The sequence below is a fragment of the Coenobita brevimanus genome, chromosome 74 (assembly GCF_032717465.1).
Source record: "Coenobita brevimanus isolate Jiangsu-jjx chromosome 74, ASM3271746v2, whole genome shotgun sequence".
Classification (NCBI taxonomy): domain Eukaryota; kingdom Metazoa; phylum Arthropoda; class Malacostraca; order Decapoda; family Coenobitidae; genus Coenobita; species Coenobita brevimanus.
The window spans coordinates 11,538,196-11,557,284 of record NC_137027.1 but is presented as its reverse complement, the minus strand read 5'-3'; the positions used below and the strand labels follow the sequence as shown (position 1 = coordinate 11,557,284).

The 19,089-nt window shown below is 47.6% G+C and overlaps 1 protein-coding gene across 3 annotated transcripts in view; it reads right to left on the bottom strand.

Moving 5' to 3' along the window:
* Positions 1 to 2,169: 2,169 nt before the first annotated feature.
* Positions 2,170 to 19,089, bottom strand: part of Syn (synapsin) — a 54,317-nt gene continuing 37,397 nt past the window's right edge. For 2 of the 3 annotated variants that reach the window (XM_080278756.1, XM_080278755.1), the window contains exons 8-15: positions 13,055 to 13,190; positions 9,360 to 9,464; positions 7,913 to 8,118; positions 7,322 to 7,418; positions 6,595 to 6,762; positions 4,786 to 4,803; positions 2,945 to 3,110; positions 2,170 to 2,425 (exon numbers count right to left, since the gene is read on the bottom strand). In XM_080278756.1, the coding sequence (XP_080134882.1) occupies positions 2,193 to 2,425; positions 2,945 to 3,110; positions 4,786 to 4,803; positions 6,595 to 6,762; positions 7,322 to 7,418; positions 7,913 to 8,118; positions 9,360 to 9,464; positions 13,055 to 13,190 (1,129 nt within the window). In that variant the 3' untranslated portion in view covers positions 2,170 to 2,192. The remainder of the gene's footprint in view (positions 2,426 to 2,944; positions 3,111 to 4,785; positions 4,804 to 6,594; positions 6,763 to 7,321; positions 7,419 to 7,912; positions 8,119 to 9,359; positions 9,465 to 13,054; positions 13,191 to 19,089) is intronic. The other variant, XM_080278754.1, reaches the window with a different exon arrangement.

Below are 19,089 nucleotides of genomic sequence, written 5' to 3'. Positions count from 1 at the left end.
TATCATCACCATTATTATTTTATTTATTTATTTATTTTTTTTTGGTTTAGGAAGGATCTGTTGTACCGAAGGGTCTAGAAAGAGCCTCTGTCAACCCCTTGCATATGATGACTGTTTTCCTCTTTATTTTTTAGCCTGCACTAGACGAATATAATGACTTTTTTTTGTATATATAAATTATTCCCGAAACGGCAGAGAATTTTGACTTCGCTCAAAGAAGGACCTCTGGCGGTGAAGAGGTTAACAGTTGATTTCGAACATGCAGGTGAGTCAGGAACATTTTACGGACCCAAAAAATACCCCATGACTTCTATATAGGTAAAACATAACAGGCGTCCCTCCGTTTCAGTCGCTTTCCTAGTGTATTGGCTATTAAGCGCGACCTACAGTACAGATTCTACAGGAAGTTTCTCTCTAACCTTCATACTTGGCTTGGGTAAGTTTCTGCTAGGCGACTAAAAGTTTAACATAACAACGCCTAACCTTGTCTTTGAGTCGTATTCGAAGTGGGTTTGGGAGATTTCCTAGCACCGTTTCTGAAGCGATTTATTTTACACATTGCACCTCAGCATCGCTTTGTATGTCATTGGTGCAAACTATGTCAATATTAATACGATATAAATAACATACTAGAGAATGCTAGGGTGTAATAGGCAAAATAAATCGCTTAGGAAGAGATGTTACGAGGCCTCCCATGCTACTCAGAACACGGGCCTCTGTCTTGACTCTTGTGTGTGTTGGATCCGATTCGCTCTCAGGCCGTACTTGTATAACGCGATTCTTGTATAACGCGATTCATTGTGTGTATAAAACGGGGATGCTTTAAACTCTCAATATGCAGTAACAATAGAGGTCATTAGTAGTGTTATTAATTGAAGGTCTGGTTACAGTGCTAGGGAGCTGTGATTGTTTGATCGGCTTATTGTTAGTGTTTATATTTATTTATTTGTTTACCTCTGCTGCTGCTTGGTTGCTTATTGTATTTTCTCCTTTAATAAATGCATTACTGAAGATCCAACGTTTTATATATAGTGGGTTTGGTCAAGACAGCACGGTATGCATATATTTGTAAAATGAAAAACCATGAACTGAACTTTGCAGCAGGTGGTACTAAGGCTGTGTAGGCTATGGTGAGGGGCGGCAGGGGGGCGGGGAAGGGCAGGGGGCGAGCTACTTAGTGGGTGGTGAGCAGATATGGGTCCTGAATTTAGACTCAGACTTATAATTCATCGACTGTCATAGCTAAGATTTAAAACTGCAGACTGGCAAGAGAAATTGGGAAGCTTATGCCCACTCCCTTCACGTCGTGTCATGAACACTCTCAAAAACATATGTATGATCACGTGACTTTCGTACCTATTATTTCATGTTCTTGGAAGGATATGAAGAGTGCTCAAACTTCCCATATCTCTTGTTCTTCTTACAAGCGCAAATCTTAGCTACGGAGTCAGTAGAGTATAAGTTCGTTTGTGAATCCGGATACTGAGTACTTTCCTTAGGGGTGTTGGGTGTTGTTGATACTGGTTGTGATTCAGAGTCGTAATCACGTGGCCTAAATGTTTCCTGACGGCTAAGTTTTTTTTTATTGTTTTTTTAGTTTTTTTATTTATTAATTTTTCTTATTTTTCCTGGTCACTTCCAGTATTCAATTATTATTGCTTATTACACACATTGTCATCCAATGCTTTTCCTGGGTGCTGCGGAACAGACACATGCAAATAGTGAAAGTCCACGATTAAGGAAAACCCATGTAAAAGGATCCGCACAACGACAGCAGAACTAAATAAATGCATGAAACCGCTTTGTAATGCCCCACAACATCACCAAACATTAGAATCTGCTTATGGTGTCGTTTCAAATGATTTAGCAAACAAGAAAAAAAATGTTACATCATTTCAATATAGATCCCAAACTAGCGTATTCTATAACAGTTTACTCACCCGCGAATAAGTGAAACCGGCAAAGTTGAAACCGCGAAAACGGGGGATGACTACATTAAAACCGCAATAACCAACAAGAATACAAACGTTAGTTATATAAGGATATAGGACCGCGGAGGACAGGATGATTGTTAGACGTGTTAGAAAATTTAAAGTTTCGAGTGTGATGTATATATATTATTTTTTCACCCCAAGCACCCACCACCACCACCACCTGTACCACCCCGCCGCCGCCTCCCGTTAGTGTTTTGTTTACATGTCGCCGAAAATGCCTGCGAAAGTCTTGCGTAGGTTCTTCATGGTGTCCTCCGTGTCGTCACCGCCCGTGCTTTCTCCTCCTCCTGTTCCTGTCACCGAGGTCTGGCGGCCAAAGATCTGTGGCTTCTGCTGCGGGGCTGACTGCTGAGAGGACTGGCTGCTGTCGTCTGGTTGTCGCCTCGTCCCACTGGCACTGCTGAATCCGCTCATGCTGCTCGATTGTGAAGCTGCTGACGAAGGAGAACAGAGATTAGTTACTGCTGACTCTGCTGACGTCTCTGTTGCAAGAAAAATCGAAGAGGAGAACTGAGAGCTATCAACAGTGAACAGCGAAATGGACCACACATCTAGTACAAATTATTCCGGCCTTCAGTATTACCGGCTTAGATTATTTTTAAAAGTCTGTTTGTTGTTGTTCTTTCACCTTAACTTGATCCGGATTTCCGTCCTTTTACAGCTTACTTCTTATAGCTCCGTGACAGAAAAAAGCCTGCGTTTCTACATCCTTTTCACGGCATTCTTCGTGACTAGCATCATATTCCAGTGTTGATCCAGACCCTACAGCATTTAAGAGGGGGATATGTTAGTTTTAAGTCAAGTAGCCCCCTTCCCTCCAGGATCAAGACATCTGCCAAGAAATACCTCGTGTGAGATGTGTGTGTGTGTGTGTGTGTGTGTGTGTGTGTGTGTGTGTGTGTGTGTGTGTGTGTGTGTGTGTGTGTGTGTGTGTGTGTGTGTGTACTGACCCTGTGAGTCCCTACGTTGCTGGCTGGGTGATCCTCCTGGTACGGGCGTCTCCCCCATGGTGAGGCGGGAGGTGTCATCGGTGGGAGAGCCTCCGCGCGATGACTGGGTGCCGCTCAGGGACTGCCGGGACGATCCTCGCGTCAGCTCAGCCGGCCGCGTCACACTCTGCAGGCGTCACGACAACCGTAATAAGTGACGCTGATGCTAGGGTATAACAGCTTTAGTTAGTGTTGTTAGTTCACCTTAATTGTGCCCAGATTTCCCTCCTTTTGCAGCTTATTCACATAGATCAGTGAAGGGCTGTTAGCACTTCTTCGTGACTAGCATCATATTCTAGGGTTAATGTATTGTTACTACTCAAAATTAAAGAAAGATGGGAATTTTAGGCCAAGTTAACGTGAAGAGAGTATACCTAAGCACAAGGTTGGCTTGTTATAGCAGTGTATATCCTTGTCTTGTTACCAGTGTGTCTCTTGAAGGGTATAGTGTGTGTGTGTGTGTGTGTGTGTGTGTGTGTGTGTGTGTGTGTGTGTGTGTGTGTGTGTGTGTGTCGTTTGGGGTGACTGCATTCGAAGTGTTTATGTTTTGAATGTTGTTGAGTTTCAGTGATTATACCTCGTTTAAGGACCTTTTTGATAGTAAGAATAAATAATGATAATAATAATAATCGAATTTACTTTACTGTTACAATTTTGGCTAAGCACTACTACATTGTTGGAAGTTTTAAAAGCACAAGAGAATCTGTATAGAAGTTCGTGCAGTATAAAATAGACTTTCCTTAATTCTAGCTAAAAGAAAATGGGGGATGCGCTCTCAAGGATGGGGGGGACTAAGGTATAATCTCTTAGGCTACAGTTCAAGTGCTGCTTCCACCGTGTCTGCTCAGTGCTGCACCTGGGCCGTCTACTGTACCGTACTTTAATATCCTACTGCTCTCTGCTAACTGGGCTACGGGTGTTCATGGGAACCGTAGTTTGGGGTGAGTTTTGTGGAATAGTCTACGTGTTTTTGGTTGTGGATTCTGAGGAGGCAGGGAGGATGGGATGAGGAAGGTTTGCATTGTTACTGGGAGTGTGTAGGGGAGGAGGATGGGTGTAGTGGAGGGGATCTACTTTGGGACAGGCTGTTGGGAGGGAGGGTAGTGGGTGTATTGGGGAGAGAGGGTAGTGGGTGTGTTGGGGAGAGAGGGTAGTGGGTGTGCTGTGGTGAGAGAGGTGTGTAGAAGAGTGACATTTGGACAGGTGTGGAGAAGTGGTGTGGTGTGGGTGGTGGGAGGATGAGGGATGCATGAGGATGATGTTAAACTTTTCAGGGTTTTTATAATTAAACCCTTCGCTCGTATAAACCACTTCTCCCATTGGGGTTTTTTCATGCACATTAAACGCATGCAAACTTTGACATTATATAAATTAAAATATGAAATGTGTTTTTTCAGCGTAATAATAGTTTATGTTGGGCAGAGTGGGTGAGACCATGTAAAGGAAACGGAAGGAATGGTAGAGGGGGTACGAAATGTATCATAGTTGAGACAAGTGACTCTGTTAGACGCCTTTTAGAGTCACTAGGCCCTCTAAGAGTAAGAGGGTAGAGAATCGACTGTGGGAGCTTGTGTGGGGCTGTGGGAGACACGGAAGCGAGAGGAGGTGTGTTGTGGTGGCCGGGATGTGGAGGGGGATAAGTGAGAGCGACTTTGGAATGAGTTGTAGAGGGGAGTAGTGGTGTGATGTTGAGGGGGAGGGGGGTGATGTGCATGTGGGTGGGTGGATGGGTGGATGTCTATTGGTCTACCTCATCTTCTGCTACTCTGGCCCACACTAACATAGCTGGATGGATAATTTACCTGGACCCCGCAGTGTTCCTGGCGCCGATGGGTGGGTGGGGGGAGACAGACAGGTGGGGTGGGTCAGGCGGGGATTTGTAATGGCACTGGTAATTCTGGTACAGTACTACAAATACCTTTCATGCATAACAATCACCCGACACTGATGCACAACAATCACGCTATTCTCATGCACAGACACCCCACCCTTATCGTCATGTCACTTGTGTCCAATGACCTCCTCTACACAATCACTCATTTCTCATGCACAGTCCTCACAAGTACACAGTCGATCCTCACACATACACCCAGTTTTCATGCGCTTGTGAATGCAACTCATGCACAATCGCCTGATACAAGCACAGTCACCAAATTCTTATACCCAGTCATTCACTTTTCATGTATAATCCTTCTACACATGCCCAGTCACCTCTCATGGACAGCCACCCTGTTATCATGTACAGTTATTCAGCTTTAAGACTCAGTTATGCAGTATCTCAGTATAATGATTAAATATTTAAATCTGTATCTTTGAAATGGTGACCAGATTTATGTATGATTTTCCTTGTCAGACTCAAGTAAATTCATCATCTTAAGGAATACCAGCCGTGTTCTGAAAACTGATTACGCTAAGATGCGGACATACCCAAATTTTGACAGCAATTTTCTGTTTAGAGAATTTGTGAAGATAAGTAATGGATAGCCTGTAGTACATGTTAATAATATTAGTTACCTTCATCATTTGTTTTATTGACACTTTAGATCAGACACACCAAAGTTACATTTCATTTTTATTTAATCCAAGTTTGGCTCTGGTGTGAAGACGATGGAGTGACTTTCTTTTTTTTTGCCCTGAAGAAGAGTCTGGTTGATTTACAATGCTTCATATTTTATCACCAGTTTTGTTTCTACACACTCCTATCTGCGTGCGTCAAGTGGCATTTAGCAATTCCTGGCCATGCTGAGGACTCCAGACTGTGCAAGTAACAGCTCCATTTAATCATGAAGCGATCCCAGGAAGGTTATGGCTGACAAAATTTGGGAGCTTTCCAACATCTCTCGCACTCATCACCAAAAAACCCCTTCACTACAGCCTGTCTTCCTTTTACTGATTTACATTATTTGGCATCAGAAAGAATACAATGAAAGAAATGACATCGTAGTGAAGGAGTACATGGAGATCGTCTCAAACCCCTTCATGATGACAGGTTACCCTTATATTAAACGGACCAATTTTTTAATACCAATAAAAAGATACATGTCATCGTCCTGAAGGGGTTAAGAATACGGCTGTTCATGTTGTTATTGTCCCAGGTTCATATCAACGTGAACCCGGTGGACTGCAGGTAAAGTTTGTACTCATGTTTTGGCAATCCACCAGCCTCCTTTCGGGGGGAAAAGGAGAGAGTTTAAGGACGTTACTATAGTCAGTCAGTGGACCCGCCCGGTTAGAGTAGTGCCACCTCGTGAAGGACTCCCTCTCCATCACTGAAAACGACTGAAAAGGCACAAATTAACCTTTCAGTACGGTAACGCCTTTTAATATTATATTCTTGCTACCTTCAGACGATTTTATTCAGCACAGGAAAGACTTTAGAAGGGAGGGAGTTGCTGAAGGTAATCTCTAACATCTCCCAGTAAAATTAATAAATAAATGAATAAATAAATAAATAAAAATAAATAAATAAAATAAAAAGTACTTCCTATGCTTGATGAAATCGTCTGAAAAGGCAGCAAAATTAGAATACAAATATGGCGCCACCTAAGTGAAAGGAGGTTAAGGGCTTTGACCACGGAAACTATTGCCAAATCGCCAATCGCCAAATTCACCTGCATCTTAATGGCGACCAGTTCGGCGATGTAGCGGCGATCGTCCTCCTGCGAGTCGCCCATCAGCGTGAGAGCCGAGTCGTTCACCTCAATTATGTGCTCGTTGCCGGCCTTGTCCACGATGGCCTCGATGGCGCAGATATCTAGGCCGCCGAAGAGAGCTGACACCTGCAATTGGTTGGGTTGGGTTGGCATGAGCTGGGTTGGGTTGGGTTGAGCTTGACTTGGTCGGGTTGGGAGAGATTGGGTTGGTTTGGGGTAGGGAGGTTTTGTTTTACTTGGTTTGGTTGGATTTGGTTTTATTTTGGTTAGGCTGCGTTAGAGGGAGTGAGTTGGTTTGGGTTAGGGGAGGGGAGGTTTGGTTTGGTTCGGTTAGATGTGGTTTGGTTTGGTCTGTATAAGCGTATTGCTAAGGCTTAAGAATGAACAGTGTGGTTGTGCTTACTTTCGAACACAAAAAAAATTAAGTTAGGTTACGTCAAGTTAGGCTGGCTGAGGCAAGGTAGGTCAGATCAAAACAGAACTCTCAAAACAGGAACTAGGAATCGACGAAGTTACGGCGCCCTCCTTACTCTGCTGCTACCTAAGATGACACAGTGAAGTATTTTGAAACATCTGGTATGACTCTTGACACTTGACTCTGCTTAGATTAGGTTAGATCATTTCTAGATTGCCGACCTACACTGTTTCAGCTTAGACGCTACTGAGACACACTGGAGCAGCTCACCTCGTCCACCCAGGTCTTGTAGCGTTCCGTCATGGCCGCCTGTTCCAGCATAGCCGATCCTGTGTTGGTCTTCCAGTTACCAGAGATGGACTTTCTTCTGTTTGGGGAGGTGGAGTTAGAGTCGGCCCGATTAAATTAGAAGTTAGGTTAGATTAGATCATTTTGAGGTTAGGTTTGTTTGGGTTTGATTCAGTAAGATTAGGCTAGAATGAGTTAGACGGGTTAAGTTTTGACGTATAGGAATGAACCCAGAGTGACCGAAAAACACTTGACTCACTTACTGCAAGTCTTCTGGATGTTGATATCAAATTTATCGTCACTATAATGCTGATTGGCCATGTGTCTGTCAGTCTGTCATTTTATCTGTCTGTCTATCAACCTTTCAAAACGTCCCCTTCACTCACTGGAAGCATTTGTACATGGCCCCGATCTTCTGGATGTGGATGTCAACCTTGGTGTCAATGTAAGGCTCGGTGGTGCAATACTTATTCTTTATGTCCATTTGTCCATCAGGGTCTGTCTGTCTATCTACCTATCTACCTACCTATATTTATTTATCTATCTATCTATCAAAGTCTCCCCCTCACTCACTGGAAGCATTTGTACATGGCCCCGATCTTCTGGATGTGGATGTCAAACTTGGCGTCAATGTAAGGCTCGGTGGTGCAGTATGTGTTGGCCACCGCTACCACGCTCGCCATGTCCTGGAAATCCGCGTTGCTTTCCACCCTAATCTTGCCCAAACCCCCGTGAGCGTGGCCGATCTTGAAGACACACGGGTAGCGCGGGGCAGAGAGCTGGGAAAGGTTCAAGGCAGAGTCAGGTCAGGTAGGGTCGTACTAGTAACACAGAAAAGTTCGTAGCATTTCTTCCCAGGCGATTTATTTTGCATACATAATACCCTTAACATTCCCTTCTGTGTAATTTATATCGTTTTAATATCAACCTAGTTTGCATCAATAATATACAAGAGGATACTGAGGTGTAATGTACAGGCTTAGTCGCTAAGGAAAATGGTTTGCGAAATCACCAAACCCTCTTAGAAAACTAGCCTGTGGTAGAGAGAGGGTTAGGTTAGGTTAGAGTAGGGACTGAAAGCTGTGGAGGAGTTAGAAAGAGTCAGAGTGGCTAATGTTGGCCTAGGTTAAGAGAGAGAGAGAGAGAGCAAGAGAGTTAGATTTTGAGTGAGCGAGAGTTAATCTGAGTTAGGGTAAAGAGGGATCGAAAGGGTTTGGAGAGCAAGGGTTAGGGTAGGAGAAGTGAAGCCAGAGACGGTAGAGTTTTATTACATTAGGCGTCGATCGATTTAGGAGAACAAGGGGTGTTATGAGAGAGTTGTGGAGCGGCTGGGTGTGGTTAGGTCAGGGGTACTGATGGTGGTAAGTTAGGTACAGGTTAGGTTAGGTTAGGCTTGGTGTGCTGAGGCTGAGTCAGGATAAGTTAGGTTACGTAGAGTTAGGTACCGTTTGTGTGTGTGTGTGTGTGTGTGTGTGTGTGTGTGTGTGTGTGTGTGTGTGTGTGTGTGTGTGTGCTCATATCACTTCATTTCCAATTTCCACGACAACCTAAGTTCATTTCCTTAATTTACACAAGATGAGGTTGTTTGGATATGGAGGAGAGGAGAGGAAAGAGGAGGAGGCAAGGAGAGCAGGAGAAGAAGGAAGGGGATATGAGGGAAGAGAAGAGAGGCGAAGAAAAGGGTAGGGGAAGTGGGTATGGAAAGGGATGAATGGAGAGGAGATAAAGGGTAAGGGGAAGAGATCGGGAGGAAATAAAAGGTAGGAGGAAGAGATGGGAGGTAGGAATGGAAGCACCACCACACAACCACACCCTTACCACACACAGCCCCACCACCACAGAGACATACCACCACCACCACCACCATCACTCCAACACACACCACACCACCACCACCACAGTCCCACATCAAGCTCAACACACCACCACACTTCCGTACCAGACAATACACAATACATCACCACCACACCACACAGCTCCACACCACACCACACCACACCACACCACCACAGCTACTCACCATCTCCTTGTGGTTGGGGAAGTAGTTCTGCTCGATGAGGGGAAACTGCTCCTTGCCCAGCCTCTTCTGTATCTCCATCAAGTGAGAGAAGACCCAAGGCTTGTCCTGCGGGAGAGGAGGAGTGTTAGAGAGAGAGAGAGAGAGAGAGAGAGAGAGAGGTACAGGAAAATTGGGAGATGCAATACCATGGAGGACTTGAATGCCTAAAGGAAATTTTATAGGAAGAGCGGAAAGCAGTAAGAGAACTAACGCTAATAAGTTGATAGATATGATAACACACACACACACACACACACACACACACACACACACACATACAGAGAGAGAGAGAGAGAGAGAGAGAGAGTCTTGGGATCTGATCAGACGTAATCCTTAATGACCTGTCAAGACGTGTTTAAGACTGGGAGAGATTGGGAGAGAGCACATTACTCTCTCTCTCTCTCTCTCTCTCTCTCTCTCTTCATATCTAAGTTCCTTTCCTCTCCCCTCTTTCCTCTCCTTCTTCCAATCTCTCCCCCATTTCGTCTTTCCTCCTTTCCTCCCTCACTTACCCTTTTCCTTCCTCCCTCCCTTCCCCTCTCTCCTCTTCCCTCTCTCCCCTCCTCCCTCCCTCCCCCTCCTCCCTCCTTCCTCCCTTTCCCCCCTTCCTATCTCTCCCCTCTCTCCTTCCAGCTCCTTGTCTCTGTCCATCTTTTCCCTCCCGTCACCTCTCCCCTCCCCCCCTTCTCTCTCTCTCTCTCTCTCTCTCTCTCTCTTTCGCTTTCCTACTCCCATTCCTCTCCACTCTCTCTCTCTTCCTTTCCCCTCTCTCTATTTCTCCCTCCCTATCACTTTTCTCGCTCCTCCTCATCTCTCTATCTCTTCCTTCCATCTCTCCTCGCACTCTCCTCTGTCTCCTTCCTGCTCACTCCTGTCGCCTTCCCCCCTTCTCCCTCTCCCTCCCCCTCCCCTCCCCCTCTCCCTCTTCCCTCCCCCCTTCCCTCTACACTGATGAGGCAAGCATTCAGTATCCACATCCACCTTTAACATCTCTCCTTCCTCTACCCTTCACTCCCCCTCTTCCATTTCCTTCTGTCTTTTTTCACCTTTCACCTCTTCCTTTAAGTCTCCTCCTCCTCCTCCTCCTCCTCCTCCACCTCCTCCTCCTCCTCCTCCTCCTCCTCCACCTCCTCCTCCTCCTCCTCCTCCTCCTCCTCCTCCTATAATCTCTCTGGCTCTGCTCACTCCAGCCAACCGTTCTTATCTCCCTCACTTCTCTCTCTCTCCATCCCCATTCCTCCCTCACTAACTTTCTCATTGCCTCTCTCTCTCAGCAGTCTTTCAGCCCCCTTTCTCTGTCACCTCCCTCCACATCACCACACCACTACACCACATAGCACACCACACCACCAAAACGCACCGCGCCACACCACACCACCACACTACATAATTCCAGCTCCCCACGACACTACACTTTACTACACTAATAAAATACTCTGCACCACACACCACCACAGTGCCACCATCACACTACATAATTCCAGCTCCCCACGACACTACGCTTTACTACACTAATAAAATACTCTGCACCACACACCACCACAGTGCCACACTACCACACTACGCCACACCACCCCCTCTACCACTCCACACCACTATACCAAGCTACTCCACATCTATACTACTGCACCATTCCACATAATACCCATCACACACACACACACACACACACACACACACACACACATCAAAACTGTCTAAATCCGCTTGGCCATTGACAAGCTCAGTAATACATCTTCAAAACTAATTCATTTTTTTTTTTTCCGGACCTAGACACGGAATATGTCATTTTCTTTTTTTTTTCGAAATTCTATCGGGCATTCATGAGAGATTTTGCTTGATAGATAATATAAAAATCGACTACCTTTTTTATGGATTTGAACATAAAATATGTATGTGAGCTTTGATGTAAATAGGATCAGGAAATCAGGAAATAATTTGTGACCGTTTGTAAAGATACATACATAAAGGACTTCTAGTTACGTTTTCAGTACACACACACACACACACACACACACACACACACACACACACACACACACACACACACACACACACACCGCTCAAACGTCAAAAACACCCACCAAAAAGGTAAAAAAAAAAAAAAAAAAAAAAAAGACTGGAAAAAATATGATATCGTTGATGGCCTTTGCATAATGTCAGCGGTTACTGATAAGGGGAGGGGAACAAGCGATTCTCTCTCTCTCTCTCTCTCTCTAGATACAGCTTTCATTAACCTCTTCAATATTAGCGATTTTAAGCTGAATAAAATCGTAAGCAGTTAACAAGAATGAAAAAATAGGACCAAAAAATCATAAAATCGTCGTGAAATATAAAACAGAGTGAGGAAAGTGTGAAAAAAAGAGTGAAAAGAAGAGTGACTGTCATGCTAACGTTTATTGTTGTTCCGCCTCCTCTTCTTTTCTATCGAGTCCACCTTCACATCAAAACAAACGCCCCGGTGCATTGTGGGGAAGGTGTGACGTCACGGTGCCTCTTGTGTGTGATTCTCTCTCTTTCTCTCTCTTTCTCTCTCTCTCTCTCTCTCTCTCTCTCTCTCTCTCTCTCTCTCTCTCTCATCCTTCTTTATTTTAATACTGAAAATTTTGGATCGTAATGTTTCTCTCCCTCCCCTCCTCTCTTTCCCTCCCTCCCTCCCTCCCTCCTTTTCTCCCCAACCCTATTATCTCTCTTCCCCTCACCTCATCTTTTCTAATTTCCCGGTATCACCTTTTTTACGAGTCCCCCCTCCCCCCCCCTCTCTCTCTCTCTCTCTCTCTCTCGCTGATGCCAGAGATTGCGGTAATGGAGGGAATAAATTGACTATATCCTTCCATCTCTCTCTCTCTCTCTCTCTCTCTCTCTCTCTCTCTTGTGGAATCTGTAATATAGCGTTGATTATATTGACAGAAGTGACACCTCCTACCCTTTCCTTCACCTCCTCTCTCTCCTCTCTCCCCAGTCCTCTTCTCTCCTCTTCCCTCCCTTTCTCTCTTTTCTCTCCTCCACCTCTTTCTTCCTCCTTCTCTCCCTGTTTGTTCCTCCCTTCCCCTCTCTTCCTCTTCCCTCTTTCTTCTCCCTTTGTCTCTCATTTTCCTCCCTTCCTTCGTATTCTTTCCATCTCGTCCTTTCCTTCCTTCCTTTCCCTTCCCCCCCCCCCTCTTCATCGTTCTTTCCTGTTCTTATCGCTTCTCTTTGATGCCCTGCCCTTACCTCTCTTCTCTCATCCTTCCCTTCTCTCCCTTTCCTCTATTCACTCCTCTTCCATCCTTCCTCCATTCGGTCTCTCCCTTCCCTCTTCTTCCTACTTGCCACTCCTTCTCTCCCTTCTTTCCCTCTTCGTCCCCTTTTCCTCACTGGCTCTGTTTTCCATCCCTCTTCTTCCCTTTTTATTACAGTCCACTCTCTTCCCCATCTTGCCTCTTCTTCTTTCTGTTCATCATTATATCATCATTTCCTCCTGCCTTTGATAAACAGTACAATAGTATACCAAAGTCTCTCCTCTCTGTCAGTCCTTCAACAGAACATCTCCACATTTCCACTTCTACTTTCCACCCCACCTCTCTTCCTCTTCTACTCTCAATTTTCCCCTCTACTTTCCTCACCCACTCTCTTCCCCTCTACCCCCTACTTCCCCCTCTACTTCCCCCTCTCACCTGGAAGTTATATATGGCTGTGACGGAGTTGATAGAGGGGACACCGCCAAACTTAAGGGCCAGGAGGATGTTCTTGTGGTCCTCGCCAGCGTCTCGAAGATTCTGTCTGATCAGCACGAAGTCTGGCTTGAAGGACCTGTGGGTGAGAGACACGGAGTTTTATCCTTCATGTGTGCAGTAAAGATGTATATATATAAAGAGAGAGAGAGAGAGGGAGAGAGGCTGGAAAGGGGTGAGAGGGAGGAGGGAGAAAGGATTTGCCTGGCAGATGAGAGGGATCAAGAGAGGAGGGAGGGAGGAAAAAAAAGTAGGGAAAGACTGAGGAGGAGGAGGAGGAGGGAGAGAGAGGGAAGGATGAATGGAGAAGGCTAGAGGAGAGAAAGAAATGGAGAAACACACACACACACACACACACACACACACACACACACACACACACACACACACACACACACACACACCGCTCGCTGGTGCAGTGGTAACGTTCCCGCTTGCCAACTGGTGGACGGGAGTTCGCGCCTCGCTCAGGTTGCGAAAAGTTTCACTGACGAAGTGGGTGGTTACTGTCCCCCTCGAGCAAGGGGACGGGTGTGTGCGTGTGTGAAGGTCACAGCCTTGCCCTTAGATCGGACTATATGAGCTCTCAGCTCCCTTCCGGGAGGGTAAAAGCTGACGATCACGACCATCAAGTGATCCTGACCGACCCGGTGAATTACACACACACACACACTGCTACTCTCTCTCAGTTACCGTATTCGTTTTAGTTACCCTGTTCGCTTTGATCGGGGGGTACTTGCTCTGTGTGTGCTCCCCCTTACCCTCTCTCTCTCTCTCTCTCTCAATTAACCTTTCACTTTATATGCATTTAGTCTCACTCACGCCTTCCACTTTCTATCAGCCAATTTTTTTTTTTGTCACTCCTAAACTCTCTTGATCCTTGTCGTTTCTCTCTCTCTCTCTCTCTCTCTCTCTCTCTCTCTCTCTCTCTCTCTCTCCATTTCCCCTCTGTGTTGTCCATCGAATTTTCCTTCTCACTTTTTCCTTAATCCCTCCCTCCCTCCCTTCCTTCTTTCTTCTCCCTTAATCCCTCCCTTCCTCCTTCCTTCTCCCTTTCTTCCTCCCTCGTTCTCTTCTCGTCTCAGTCCTTCAGTCTTCCTTCTTCCGTTTTCTCTCTACCCTTGCCTTCCCTTCTTCCTCCTTTATTTCCCTTTTCTCCCCTTTTAAAATTCTCTCACAGTCCCTCATTCCTTCCATTCTTTCTCTCATTCCATTCCTTCCTTCTTCAGTTCCCTCCTGTTTCCTCTCTTCTCTTCCTCCCCCTCCCTTCACGATCCCCTCTCCTCCTCCCCCTTCTTCTTCCTTCCTCCCCCTCCTCCTCTCCCCCTCCCCCTCCTGTCCCCCTCCCGTCTCCTATTTCTCACCTCTTCTTGCTTCCCCCCCTCCCTCTTCTTCCGCCTTTTCCCTCTTTCTTTCCTTCCCCCTCCTTCTTCCTCCTCCCCTTCTCCCTCCCCCCTCCCCCTCCTTCTCCTTTCCTCCTCTCCTCCCATTTCCTGTCTCCTGTTTCTCACTTCTTCCTTTCCCCCTCCCTCATCTCCCGCCTCTTCCCTCTTTCTTTCCTTCCCCTTCCCTCTTCCCTTTCCCTCTTCCCCCTCCCCTTCCCCCTCCTCCTCCCTCCCCCTCTCCCTCCTTCTCCCCTCCTCCTCTCCTCCCCTTTCCCGTCTCCTGTTTCTCACTTCTTGCTTCCTCCCTCCCCCTCCCCTTCCCCTCCCCCTCCCCTTCCCCTCCCCTCCCCATTACTCAGTGTTTTCATATACGGGCTAGACTATTACCCATAATCCAGGGTCTTAAGCCTATTATTCTCCCTAACAAATTGCCTTTCCGTTTCTGCTCCCTGTCTGTCTGTCTGTTTGTTTACCTGTGTGTGTGTGTGTGTGTGTGTGTGTGTGTGTGCGCGCGCGTATTACCTATATACATAACATAACCACAAAGCCTTCAGTATCAAAGCAGTTGTAATATTTTACGCAATTACAAAATCCCAATGATAAATCCTCTTACAACCCCCCCCTCAAAAAAAAAAAAAAAAAGAAAACAGAAGAGAGAAAAAAGGAAAAGAAAAATACAAAAGAAAAAAACATTAAAAAGAACAATAACAAAAAACAAAACAATAACAACAACAAAAAGTTCCTCCATTTCACCTTCCAATATATATTTTTTTCTTCCACAGGAGACTCCGTAACACCTCCTCCATTGCGAATTATTCTGCACATTACACCTCAGTATTCTCCTGTATATTATTGGTGCAGTCTATGTCAGTATTTAAAAAGTGTAATTAACGTGAAAGAGAATGTCCAGGTGTAATACAGAAAATGAATCGCCGAGGAGGAAATGTTACGAATTCTCCATTGCTGCCTAAACTACGGGTGGGTCTGGCCTGCGTGGTGTGTCGAGAAGTACCCCGCAGATAAGCAAAATAAATCGCTAAGGAAAAAGTGTTGCGAATTCTCCACTGTCACTAAGGATAACGGTGTGTTTTTCTTGTGTCTCTGGCGTGTGGATGGCAAACAAGCAAAATAAATCGCTAAGGAAAAAGTGTTAAGAATTCTTCACTGTCACTGAGAATAAGGGTGCTTTTCTTGTGTCTTTGGCGTGTAGATGGCAAACAAGCAAAATAAATCGGCAAGGGGAAGGTGTTGCGTAGCCTGTGTGGGTCGCAAATCCCGCACTAATGCCACACCTTCTGACCCGCCTGTGTGATTTGTTGTGCTTACCTTGGGTGCGGGGGGAGGGGGAAGGGGAGAGCGGGGGATTGAGGGGAGGGGAAGACGAGGGGGAAAGGGGGAGATGGAAGGGAGAGGGAGGGGGAGATGGAAGGGAGAGGGAGGGGGAGAGGGGGAGATGGAAGGGAGGGGGGAAAGGAGAGGGAGAGCTGGAAAGGAGGGGGAGATGGCAGGGAGGGGGGAAAGGAGGGGGAGAGATGGAGAGCAGCGGGTTGCATGACTAAAGGGAAGGGTAGAGGGAAGATGGAGGAGGGAAGGAAGGGGAGAGAAGAAGAGGATGGTGAACGGGAGGGAGAGGAAAGGGGATGAAGGAGGGAAGAGGGGAAGAGTGGAGGGAAGGGGGGACTGCATGACTGGACGGAGGAGGGGGAAGGAGAAGATGCAAATGGAGTGGGAAAAAGCTGAGAGGGAGGGGAGGCCGAGGAATGGATGAGGTGGGGAGAGGGTGGAAGTGGAGAGGGGGCATTGGAGGTTTAAGGACAGGGGTAGAGATAGAGGGGGGCGAGTGGGGGTGAGGAGGAGAGGGAGGGTAGGGGGAAATGTAAGAAGCTGAAGAGAGGAACGTGGAGAAGGGATTGAGGTTTAAAGAGGAGAGGAAGGGGAGGGGGGGACTGTATGAGATGGGGAACTGTACATGGGTAGTGGGGACAGGGAGGGGTTGAGTTGGGGGAAGGGGGAGAAGGGGGAGGGAGAGGGAGGGCAGTGAGTGTTAAATAGAAAGATACATGTGGTTAAGGAAAAGGGTTGGGGATGAGGATGAGGATGAGGAGGAGGAGGAGGAGGGGAAGAGGAAGAGGTAGGGAGAGGAGGAAGGGATGGATGTGTTTGTGGAGGGGGAGGCGGAATGGTGGGTGTCGTTGGGGAATGGGAGGGGATGGAAGTTGCTGGGAGGGGAGGGGGTGAGTGAGGGGGGGACTGAGTGGATGTAGTTGGGGAGGGGAAGGGGGAGGGGATAGATCTGATTGGGAGGTAATGACTTGATAGTTGGGGGGGGAGGATAAATGCAGTTGGGGAGGGAATCTGATTGCCGGGAGGAGAGGGATTGGCGGAATGAGGTAGGGGGAGGGAGGGGGAAGTGGGAGAAGGGAGGGGGAAGAGAGGGAGGGCCATTTCTCGGGGTGTGTATCGCCCAATATCTCCTCATTTCCAGTACCATCATTTCTCCAGCATTACCCACTTGCCCATCATCATCACCCCCTCCCCTCCACACATCCCTCTCCCCTCCACCACCACCTGTCTTCCCCTCCATCACCCCTTCCCTTCATATACTCCTTCCCCTTCCCCTAACACGCTTTTCCCCTCCCCAGCGCTCCTCAATCCCCTTCATTTCTCTTCTTCCCCATCACCTCTGCTTCTTTTCCATTTGTCCTTTCACTTTTTTCATTCCCATGCTGCCCATCCCCTCCCTTTCCCCCTCCCATTCCCCACTCCATATTCTCCACCAACCCCTCCCTCCCCCATGTCTTCTCCTACCCTCTCTCTTCTCCCCTCTCTCCTCTTACAATCCCTCCCTTCCTCCCACCCCTATCTTTCCCCCCATCCCTCTCATCTCTACTATTCCCCTCCCTTCCCCACTTTCTCCTCCCCAACTCCCATCTCTTCCCCATTTTCTTTCCTCTAATCCTCTCTCTCTTCCTCCCCTCCCTTTCCCCCTTTTCCTCCCCCTGAATCCCCCTCTCTTCTCCCCCCTCCCCTCCGTGTTCCCTCCCCCTCCTCTTCAACGATCGAGAAATTATGATAATGTTATCGTCGCTTCCTTAAGATGGTTTGGGAGGGGGAGGGAGAGGGGAGGGGAGGGGAGGGGTGGGGGGGGGAGGGGAGGGGAGGGGAGGTAGGAGGGGAGTAGGAGGGGGAGGGGAGGGGAGGGAGAAAATGGGGTCAATACTCCCAGGACCAGGGGGTGGTGGGTGGGAGAGGGGAATGTAATTAGGGAAAATGAGAAGGGTGGGAGGGGGTAGGATGGAGGAAGGAGGGGAAGGGGGCAGGCATTTCGGAGGGAGGGGGTAGGGGGAGGGGGGAAGGAGCCTAAGAGGGGAAGAGAAAGGTGAGTGGCAAGGAGGGGGTATGGGGGAGAGAGGGAGGGGATATCTAGGAAGGAGAGATAGAGGGAGTATGGGGGAGGGAGGGAGGGAGAGAGAGAGTATGTGCATTTTGGGGCTACTGTACATCAATACAACATCGAGAGAGAGAGAGAGAGAGAGAGAGAGAGAGAGATTATCCCTCTCTCTTTTCTGTTGTCGCTCAAGCCAGCCTATGTCTCTCTATATCCAATTTCTTTCTTCTTTCTTTCCACCTCCTCTACCTTCCCTTCTCTTACACGTCCCCTCTCTCCCCCTACACCTCTTTCCTCCCTCTCCCTTCCCCTACACCCCTGGCCCTTCTCTCCCTCCCCTTACACCCCTTCCCTTCCTCTCCCTCCACCCATCTACCTCCCTCCATACAACATCATAATCTACTTCTTCCTCCGTCCCTTACCCCCCTTCTCAGTGACACTCATTCTTCCATCCTTTTGTATTACACTCACTTCTCAGATCCTCCCCCTCCCTCCCATCTTTCTCTCCACTTCTCCCCTTTCCTTCCCTTCCCTCTCCCTCTCCCTCTTCTCATACCCCTTCGCTCTCCACTTCCCCCTCCCCCTCTTATTCCCCTCCTGCTACACATACTCCTCCATTTTCCTTCCCCCCTCCCCCCTCATATTCCTTCACTCCTCCATTCTCCCCTCCCTCTTCCCTCCCCTTCCCTCCTCCTTAAACACACTCTTCCACCTCTCCCCTTCCCCACTCCCCTCTTTCACCTCCCCTTTCCTCTTCCTTTCTTCCGCTTCTCTTTCTTTCCTTCTCCTCCTTCCTCCTCTGCTCGTATTTTCCCCATTCTTCCTACTGAGGACTCCTCTCTCTCTCTCTCTCTCTCTCTCTCTCTCTACGACCTACGACCCTTGCATCCTAATCCCTTACAAATTTAGTTACCGCACGACCTGCCTATTTCCTGCCTCACCTCCCCTGCCTACCCTCTGCCTCACCTCCCCTGCCAACCCTCTGCCTCACCCCTGCCTACCTCCTGTCTCATTCTACCTCTTCCTCGCCACCTCTGCCTACCTCCCGCCTCACCCTACTACTGCCTCGCCATCCCCTGCCTCACATGGGCTGCTCTCCCCTGCCTCTCCTCCCTTCCCTCTTCCCTTCAGCCTCTAGTTTCTCCTCCTCCTCCTCCTCCTCCTCTTCCTCTTCCACTTTACCTCATGAACTTCTTCTCTGTCTG